Genomic DNA, 11,187 nt, shown 5'->3' with positions numbered 1-11,187 from the left:
TAGGATCCTCCAATTTTTATTTAGATGTAAGACGTGGCATTTAATAATAATAATAATAATATAAATGTCACATGTCACACATCTGGCTAAAAATAGGAGGAAATTGGAGGGAATCCAGGAACTTTGGTGGCACTAGATAAAATTTTTTGTTTCCATATAAATCATGCCTGCCGTGTTATTATCTATCAAGTCAATTAAACATTGATTTGGGTCAATTCAACATTAGGTGATATAGTAAGCCAAGATGTCAGTTTCATCCACTTGCTGCATTAAATCTTTCTTATTTTTACTCTATAAAAAGTAATGCTACATATACAAACTATTTTATAACATTTTTACAAACTGTTGATGTGGCTTTAGTATTTTCCAAATAGTTATTGTAAGTAAAAATATGATGTTAATGATAGGCCTATATTCGAACTAGTAAGAGTTTGTCATATTAGCAGTTTGTAAAAATACTGTAAAATAGTTTATGTCTGTAACATTATTCCTCTATAAAAAGTCTTCTTTAAAGTCATCTGTATTGAACCTTCCTTATTTTTACTCTATAAATGTCTTCTTTAATGTGATATGCATGATAGTCTTTTGTTACTACCCATTGTTATCATTTAGGTGGGGTGCCTGGGAAGGGTGGCTTGGATATGATTTCTATTCTGCATTTTACCATGAACTGCTCTCGAGACATGAGCCGCTGCAGCCTGCAGTTGCTCATTCTCATTTTAGTCTTGGGACTTTTACAATTGTAACAAAAGATTGAACCTTATGATTAGCAATGTTGTAAAATGAGATTTCCCATAAGTTGACACCATCAGTAATGATATTACGAGTTAAATATATGAAAGCTGGGTGCTAAACAAGGGTCCTACCCTTAAGGATTTCTATCAGGGTCTTGTTGTCTTTCTTGTGAACTGAGGGTTTGAAATTTTAAGAAGTTTACTAAAATTTTGCTCTCTTGTCAAGAATTAGTAGACTTCTAATATGTAGAAAATTTTAAACCTGTATAGACTTATACAGTAGGGAATCACAAGTCACAACAGTAAGTTATTGAGCTCTAATAACTAAAATGACATTTCCTTTTTCTAAAACAATGAGTGGAGGTTGAGTTGTGAATTCAAATCTTATTAGTGTGTGTAATTTACCAATCAATAGAGATCATAACAAAACATCTTATAAAAAAATCCAAATCATGTAACTTCTTGTTGCAACTGGCATCATCTTCACATAGACAGTTCACACTTTCATTCCATAATTGACACTTGCAACCATACTAATTGGCATTGATCTCATTGAGCCAAACTGACCAGCAATAATGGTTTCCATTACTCAGGAGTCAAGGACATTTGTAGGGGATGAATCACACTGGCCCAGAAGGGGGTTGCCATTAGCCCACAAGGAGCCCATTAACTCGAGCAGGTAGTAAATCCACTAACAAAAGACACGTTTAAACAGTTACGATGGCCAAATAGCAAAGGTTTTATTTATTTATTTATTTATTTTATACAACTTTCTAGGTAAGCATATGAAAGAAATGGATTTGCATTGGTGCAATAGGCTAGCTATTTCACCATGCAACTATAATTTCTACGTGGGATATAAAAGCTAGTACGTTAAAAAAAATTAAGAAAAAATCTACATTTATCAATTTTTACATCTCATGTGAGGTGGTAGCTATTGTATCAAATCTTAATACGAAAGAAATTTCCTAATCTATCACATCAACATTAATTGCCCTCACTAGCCCTACTTCCCAGCATTAAGTGCTAAGAGACAAACCATACTTTTATGGCAATGGAGTGAGTAATATCCAATCTATATATTCCTAAAAGCTGAAGCATAGTGTTTAATATCGCTGCTCTCACGTTGCGCTACATCAGCTGCCACGTCATTCTTTTTTTTTTTTCTTTTTTAAAATATAATTTTTCCTACAATTTTAAAATGGTTTTTACAATTTTCAACCCTATAAATGTAGCCCACTACTTATTTATTTACTTTCACATTACCCTATAATAAATCCAGCTCAGTATTTATTTATTTACTTCCACTATCACCCTATAATATTCCTAAAAGCTAAAGCATAGTGTTTAATACTGCTGCTCTCACGTTGCGCCACATCAGTTGCCACGTCATTCTTTTTTTTTTCCTTTTCTTTTTTAAAATATAATTTTTCCTACAATTTTAAAATGGTTTTTACAATTTCAGCCCTATAAATGCAGCCCACTACTTATTTATTTACTTTCACTATTACCCTATAATAAATCCAGCCCAGTATTTATTTATTTACTTCCACTATTACCCTATAATAAATCTATATAATTAATCCAATCCACCTCTTATTTATTTAGTTCCACTATCAAGCCCAATCCAAAACCTTTTCAGTTCAATTTTAGGGTTTTGTGTGAGCATTTTTAGCTTAATCTATATCTATATATCACTAAAAACTGAAGCATAGCGTTTAATGCTGCTGCTCTCACGTTGCGCCATATCAGCTGCCACGTCATTCTTTTTTTTCTTTTCTTTTTTAAAATATAATTTTTTCTATAATTTTAAAATAGATTTTACAATTTTCAGCCCTATCAATGCAGCCCACTACTTATTTATTCACTTCCACTATTATCCTATAATAAATCCAGCCCAATATTTATTTATTTACTTCCACTATCACCCTATAATAAATATGTATAATTAATCCAATCCACCTCTTATTTATTTAGTTCCACTATCAAGCTCAATCCAAAACCTTTTCAGTTCAATTTTAGGGTTTTGTGTAAGTCTTTTCAGCTTAATCTATATATTACTAAAAGCTGAAGTATAGCATTTAATGTTGCTACTCTCACGTTGAGTCACATCAGCTGCCACGTCATTCTTTTTTTTCTTTTCTTTTTTTAAATATAATTTTTTCTGCAATTTTAAAATAGTTTTTACAATTTTCTGCCCTATAAATGCAGCTCACTACTTATTTATTTACTTCTACTATTACCCTGTAATAAATCCAGCCCAGTATGTATTTATTTACTTCCACTATCACCCTATAATAAATCTGTATAATTAATTCAATCCACCTCTTATTTATTTAGTTCCACTATCAAGCCCAATCCAAAGCCTTTTCAATTCAGTTTTAGGGTTTTGTGTGAGCCTTTTCAGCTTAAAGGGGAAAAAAAAAAAACATTGAAGCCTTTCAAGCTTTAGTTTTTTTTTTTTTCAATTTTCTTATAATTGTTTTTAACATTTATTTTTTTAATATTTACACTTCTCCAACCTTTCTTTCTCCCTTACCATTTCATCTCCCCACTACTTCAATCTTTCTTCCTCTCTTACTTTTTCATCTCCCCATTATCCTCTACATTTATATCATTCTTCCTCTTTCCCTTCATCTTCCTTTATTTTTGTCTCTTCTTATTCATACTCTCTTACTATAAATTTATCACTATCTCTTCTATTCTATGCATAATTTTCCCTCACAAAAAAAAAAAAAAAGGTTCCCTCCCCCCCCCCCCTCTCTCTAAATTTTTTGGTGGATTTTTTTATTTTTCTTGCATCTCTACTTTAGGTTAATAATTTTTTATATTCTTTAAAACTCTATTTTGGGTTAATGCAATTTAGTTTTGTTTTTTAAATTGTGATTTAGTTTAGTTTTTTAAATTGTTGTTGTTTTTTTTTTTTTTTTTTTTTTTTTTTTTTTTTTTATTCTCTTTGATTGTTAAATGTTATCCTATTGCGTTCTAAAGAATTAAATATAGCATATAAAAATATAATATTATTATATTACATAGCATGATTTGGATAATTTAATATTTATTCTGTTACATAGCATATTTTTTATAGTGCTCAATTTAGACGTTAAACTATGAGACTTTACTAATTTTTGTTTATTTTCTAATCCTTTGTGGTGAACAAAGTACTCTTAATAGCTGTATGAAAAGTACTCTATAATGTCATTTATTTTAAAAAAAAAGCAAAGGTTAGCCAAAAGAAAATAATCGGATAGGTGACAAATTTTAACTTTTGCAATTTTATTATTATTATTATTATTATTATTATTATTATTATTATTATTTTATAAAAATGCATGTATAGAAATTTAATTCTTAGATTTTGCTAATAATTTTTTATTTGATAATATGTTTTGGGCGGCCGAAATTATAATTTCTACAAAGAAAATAACCTTAATAGATTATCAAAAACAAAATTTTATCCTAATATTGGTTCAATTAATCATTGTTAAGTTTTATTAATTTTTTTTAGTTTACGTTTTTTGGTGTTTTGGATTGTTCCTATATTACATTTATGATTGTTCCTATAATAAATAAAAATATAATTACGAAATGCATTACTCATTATTAGATTAGTTTAAATTGTAAAAAAAAAAAAATTAATAAAACCATCATAAAAATAATTATCACGCGCAATGCGCAAGTTCGCGGCTCGTATTTATTTAGATGTAAGACGTGGCATTTAATAATAATAATAATATAAATGCTACATGTCACACATCTGGCATAAGAGGGAATGGGAGGGAATCCGGGAACATTGGTGGCACTAGATAAAAATTTTTGTTTCCATATAAATATTGCTTGCCATGTTATGATCTATCAAGTCAATTAAACATTGGTTTGGGTCAATTCAACATTAGGTGATATGGTAAGCCAAGATGTCAATTTCATCCACTTGCTGCATTGAATCTTCCTTATTTTTACTCTATAAAAGGTCTTCTTTAAAGTCATCTGCATTGAACCTTCCTAATTTTTACTCTATAAATGTCTTCTTTAATGTGATATGCATGATAGTCTTTTGTTTTTACCCATTGTTATCATTTAGGTGGGGACCTGGGAAGGGTGGCTTGGCTATGATTTCTATTCCGCATTTTACCATGAACTGCTCTCGAGACATGAGCTGCTGCGGCCTGCAGTTGCTCATTCTCATTTTAGTCTTGAGACTTTTACCATTGTAACAAAAGATTGACCCTTATGATTAGCAATGTTGTAAAATGAGATTTCCCATAAGTTGACACCATAAGTAATGATATTACGAGCTAAATATATGAAAGCTGGGTGCTAAAAAGGGTCCTACCCTTTAGGATTTCTATCAGGGTCTTGTTGTCTTTCTTGTGAAATGAGGGTTTGAAATTTTAAGAAATTTACTAAAATTTTGCTCTCTTGTCAAGAATTAGTGGACTTCTAATATGTAGAAAATTTTAAACCTGTATAGACTTATACAGTAGGGAATCACAAGTCACAACAGTAAGTTATTGAGCTCTAATAACTAAAATGACATTTCCTTTTTCTAAAACAATGAGTGGAGGTTGAGTTGTGAATTCAAATCTTATTAGAGTGTGTAATTTACCAATCAATGGAGATCATAACAAAACATCTTATAAAAAAATCCAAATCCTGTAACTTCTTGTTGCAACTGGCATCATCTTCACATAGACAGTTCACACTTTCATTCCATAATTGACACTTGCAATCATACTAATTGGCATTGATCTCGTTGAGCCAAACTGACCAGCAATAATGGTTTCCATTACTCAGGAGTTAGGGACATTTGTAGGGGATGAATCACAATGGCCCAGAAAGGGGTTGCCATTGGCCCACAAAGAGCCCATTAACTCGAGCAGGTAATAAATCCACTAACAAAAGATACGTTTAAACAGTTACGATGGCCAAATAGCAAATGTTTTATTTATTTATTTATTTTATACAACTTTCTAGGGAAGCATATGAAAGAAATGGATTTGCATTGGTGCAATAGGCTAGCTATTCCACCATGCAACTATGATTTCTATGTGGGATATAAAAGCTAGTATGGTAAAAAAAAATTAAGAAAAAAACTACATTTATTAATTTTTACATCTCATGTGAGGTGGTAGCTATTGTATCAAATCTTAATCCGAAAGAAGTTTCCCAATCTATCACATCAACATTAATTGCCCTCACTAGCCCTACTTCCTAGCATTAAGTGCTACGAGACAAACCACACTTCTATGGCAATGGAGTGAGAACCCTAAGAACATGTCCACTCAACCAACTTTTTGAATAGTGACTGTGGTCCCTGTATACTTAGATCTAGTTAACAAGTGTCGAAATGCATTAGTTAATGTTGAATTTTTTTATTGTAATCGATCAGTTTTTTTAGGAATTTACAACATTTAGTTAAGTGTGCGTTTAGATATTGCTTATTTTACTGAAAATAATAAAAATTATTTTTCGGTTACTGTTCACTTTTAAAATTACTGTTCATAAGCCTAAATGCACCGTTCATCATGTCCCATGAACAGTGCACCAAGCACTGAAAAAAAAAAACGCTTGCGTGAAGACACAGACGCAATCCAAACAAAACTTATGGGTATTCTTTTATTAACTTTTGCTACTTCTCAATGTAATAGGATCCGCTCAATTCCTCCTTAACGAGTGCAATCCAACACCCATTAACATATTCGATATACTTATATCACTTAAAGAGTAGATACGTTTTTGTCAAATCACTTGTTTGCTATCAACCCCTTCTTACAATTTCTTCTATTTGGTTATTAATTTTACTGCATAGTAGTTATTGAAACTTAATCAGTTAATTGATCGCAGCAACATGAATGGACACAGCAAATCCGCTTGAAGTTCTGCTGAGTGCTGACAGTGAGTGTAGGTGAGTTAAAGCCCTAGTTCTATAATTTAGTGCATGCTGGCATCCGCAAGGCACAGAACACTTCCAAGTACCATTCTAGCTAGTTCAACAAAAGTGGTTCAGTATAGCAAAAATGTTGTTTCAGATCTCATGAGTCAACATTCTTACATGACAACTCTCTTCCTACATATGAATCAAGCCCACTTTTGTATCAAGCTCTGCAGCCTTGCTTTTCAAGAACAAACTCTCAATAATTCAAGAGTAACTGAGTAAGATGTATGCCAAGAGGCATTATCTTATTTAACACTTTATGGTATTTTCAGCATAAACATCTAAGATTCAAATCTCCTCTCTCCCATTGTAACTAAAACAAACATGAGAAGATGTACAAACTAGAAAGCATCAAATCAAGAGGGCAAACGACATGTAGATGACACCAGCTTCAGCGGTTAAAACCTTTTAAGAGCAGTCATTACAATTGCCAAAGTTACTCGTATAGTCGTATGCAAGGTTGAAATCCATACAAAGAATCATGAAAGCAAGCACCAAACTGGTAAGGGACAAATATATTGAACCACAACATTTATTAGACGATTTTAAGTGAATCAGCAATCTGGTCTAAAGATATAGAGAAACGAGCAAGTGTCTAAAACCAAAAGAATTTTCAACATTATAGTTTTTTCAGCCATTGTGGCTCAATGCAGTTCAATTTAAAAACACTTCCCTTTCCAAAAAACACAGAAATAAATATAAAACTAACTGCAGAAGAAATACTAAACAGAAAACATTAAATAGACAACAACAAAAGATGCACAATTAACCATGCCACAAGAATTACAAATGCGAAGCTCAACACAAAAGATGCACAATTAACCATGCCACAAGAATTACAAATGCGAAGCGCAACAATGTTCCTCAAAATGGATCCCAACTCACACATCATTGCGAAGATTAAACCCATTTTCTTTCTGCAAAGTTGTAGACGTTGCTGCAATGGTAACTTATCTGCATGAGTCTTAGCTGGTCATTGCCAAAATATAGCAAATGGTCTAGTAGCATAATTTAGAAGAAACAGAGCACCTATCATACAGATACTCGCATTCACAAAAGAACAATCAAGGCAATTCCTTATCGTATTTCTATAAAATTTCATTTTGCTGAAATCCTTTATTAAATTGCCTCCCTAAAAGGGGGTTCACTGTCCTTCCAGTACCCACAGCAGCCCACAATTAACTAGTAAGAGAATGTAAAGTTACAGCCACAAGGCATCAGCCGTAGTATACAGAAGCTGCTCCAACAACATCAACCATTCAACTAATTCCACAACACCAATACCCATCTACCTTAAGAGGAAACAATTGTGAGAAAACTCAAAGGAAAATAAGGCATCAGATATCAAACAGCCTTCCTCCCAACTGAGCATGCCTGGATTACCTCCTAACTTCTCTGAACAATTGACTCAAAAAAAAAAAAAACCAAAAAATAAAGGTCAGTTTGCAGCTTCACTGTTTGAGATACCTGAAATTTGATCTCAAATATTGTCAGCGCGCCAAAATTTCATAAAATCCCAAAGGTACAAGGAGTGTAGGACAAAGATTCTGGCCACACCAACTAAATGCTGCTAGCACTCAAACCAACTGTTACCATCTTTGACTGACTCAATTTTTGTGTCCACCACCTTTCTCTGATGCTAATACTTCATTGTTACTCTCTTCCAACCGCACAACTCGACTAAAGCTATCAGACAAGCTATTAGACGTTTGATTCACGGAATCATGGGAAAGTGAAAGTGGAGCATCTGATCTTGAGCTACCACCTTGTTCAGTTGCAGGAACTTCTTTGTTGTTCCTCTCATCCAATTTGAGGGCTTGAGCAAAACTATCAGACATTTGATTAACAGACTCATCAGCAGGTGAATCAGAAACATCTGCTGTTGAAGAAGCTATCTGTCTGGCCTTCCTTTCCCTCAAGACTCTCTCCCGCTCATCATAAAATTCAAAATCATCTAGGATGGATGTTCGTGTATCATAATCCTTGAAAACTTTCAACATCTCAATACCCTCTTTCAGTGCCACCTGCAAATATTTCAGTGTCAATAGAGAAAATATTAGGCAGATGTGGCTTTATTATTTAACAACTGAGCCAAAGGTTTACTCCAAATGGAAAAATTCAATATTGAATTTGTTGGGAATATAGAGATTAAAGTTTGACACCAGTTGAATTACTATAAAAGAATAGTGAAAGTATTGGAAAGGAAAAGGGCCACTAGAAAAAAATTAATGTCATATAAAATAAGCATCAAAAGTAGTTAAGACCCATAATTAGGCCAAGTGAACACAAATATATATTCACTCTTTAGAGTGACTTGCAAGTGAGGAATTAACAGTTAAACACAAGACCAACTTTAACTTTGTGATTTGTGAGGACACATGTAAGTGGACAGCTAGGGATACTATAGAAATGAATATATATATATATATATATCCAAAATAAGAAAAAAAAAAAAAAAAGTATGCTCTTAGAATCTAGCACGGTAACCGATTCAACTATCCTCCATCCCACAATATACTATAATGCCCTTTTTATTTTTGATAGGTAACAATATGCTATAATGCCCTTCAATCTTAGATTTCTACATTTCCACTAGGTAAATGTGAGAGCACTTAGGATCACGATTGGAAATCGTGATTTGCCCTTTCCTCAGACCAGGGCCTGAGGTAACAAATCCATCAAAAGATGGAAAACTTGATATTTTATTCAAGAAACAGAACTGCACTATAGTAAGAAACATCAACGAAGGCATGGTGTTCCTCAGGAGATGTGGCAATTGGCATTCAGTTAAACAATGTTTAGGCATATCTGAACATATACATACATACATACATATTTATATATAAAATTAACTGCTACCTCCTGAGAATCTCGGCTGTGAATAACAGGCTTGTTATCATTGCTTTCAAGTAGAATGTGACGGAAACGAATATTGGGAACATCTTTGATGATGTGCCACCGAACTGAAAACTGTCCACTCCATCTATCTTGCTGCCAGTAATCTGCATCCTTTTCAAAATCTACAGGTCCAACCATTTCAGCTACCCCACAAAATTGCTCACTAGCATTAACCTGCAAAAATTTTAACCAAGAATCTAAGACGACTGATTAAATAAAGGAAAAAGGACAAGTTCAGACATAGTGGCAGAAAATCTGCAGAGTGACTGAAATAATGGCTTAAATTAACTTGATAATAGTTATCAGTTCCAAAAAAACAATAGTGAAACAAGTTATTTCCTTGATATGTTGCCATGAATTACTAATACTGCTTAAGCCAGGCATTATAGTAGAAAGAAATAGTAAAGCAGAACAAATTTCCAAAAAGAATTTAAAGTTTGAAATTAATTCAACACAGAGTGTATGAACCCATAGATTTTTCTTGAAATGTAATTACATGCACAACTGACTTAACAGTCATATGTGATACGTCTAACACATCCCATGTCATCTTCTTTCAGCCAAAAACATATAATAATAACAACACTTCTCATCTACCACCATAAAGGACAGTAGTGAATAATGAGTATTCCCATCAGCATTGTGTAAACAGTTTTTAGGTCTGATGAATGAACAGGAAGGAGCTTGCATTTCAAAACAATTGAAAGTGATCACTTGATGTCTACTGGATGTTGCAATAGTAAATTGAAGAAGAAACAAAGAAAGATAATCCCTCAACAATCACACCCTCAAAGCTTAATATAAGCCGTTGGAATTTTATTAAATTCAATCTCACTATCTATATTATAGACTAATAAAAGCCTTTAAATAGGGTATTGCGATTGCGAAACCCTTTTCCTAGAAAGACTAGGACTCCTAAATAACCTTTTTTTAAGAAAGAGTAGGACTTTTGATAGCCAAAAAGACAGAGACAGAGAAATAGAAAGAGAGAGAGTACATAAAAGCTTTTAAACCAAATAGAAAAAGGATCAAAACATAAATTACTTAGAACATGAATTGTGATGAAGTTCTCTTTCATAGCAATTTACTTTTGTTTAGAACTACTGTGTGGGTAGAGTATACTATATGGCCGCAACCCATTTTGCTGCATCGGTCTCGGTTGTTGAGAAATCTGGAATTAAATAACAAATTAATGTCAGAGACATGAGTTTAAAATGTCTACGTTGATCCTCATAATCAGAGGAGCAAATAAATGGCAAGGACAGTTTTTTTTTTTTTTTTAATGTGATTGAGCTAGGAGTCTAAGTAGCGGTACATGCCTACATGATTCAAGTAAGCCCAGGGAAAATTACTTAAGAGATGTAAATGGACTAGTAGTACCCCAATGTTTAATTTCAAAAGCTCAAATTGCAGTCAAAATTTAGCCCCTTAGTATAGTTCGTATCCAAAAATGTTCTGCGTGTATAGTTGGGAATTTGATGTCCATGAAGAAGCATGTAAATAGGCGCAGTCCATTTCTTGTCCCCACAAGGAGCAAAATAATTTAAAGTGGATTCCCTGCTATTTTGGATTCCAGTGGGTATCCTCATATGACCCTGAAAAGATGATATCCCCAGGAAA

General features: G+C 32.9%; 1 protein-coding gene across 1 annotated transcript; it reads right to left on the bottom strand.

Annotated features, from left to right (window-relative positions):
- Positions 1-7,718: 7,718 nt before the first annotated feature.
- Positions 7,719-10,117, bottom strand: LOC115966332 (YTH domain-containing protein ECT3-like). Its single transcript, XM_031085580.1, has 3 exons — positions 10,064-10,117; positions 9,529-9,741; positions 7,719-8,693 (listed from the first exon to the last, which is right to left on the bottom strand). The coding sequence occupies exons 1-3, from the start codon at positions 10,115-10,117 to the stop codon at positions 8,277-8,279; spliced, it is 684 nt and encodes a 227-aa protein (XP_030941440.1). The 3' UTR covers positions 7,719-8,276.
- Between the last annotated feature and the right edge of the window lie 1,070 nt (positions 10,118-11,187).

This window comes from Quercus lobata, chromosome 11 (assembly GCF_001633185.2).
Source record: "Quercus lobata isolate SW786 chromosome 11, ValleyOak3.0 Primary Assembly, whole genome shotgun sequence".
NCBI classification, from domain to species: domain Eukaryota; kingdom Viridiplantae; phylum Streptophyta; class Magnoliopsida; order Fagales; family Fagaceae; genus Quercus; species Quercus lobata.
The sequence above is the reverse complement of the archived record's forward strand: the minus strand, read 5'-3'. Positions and strand labels throughout refer to the sequence as shown.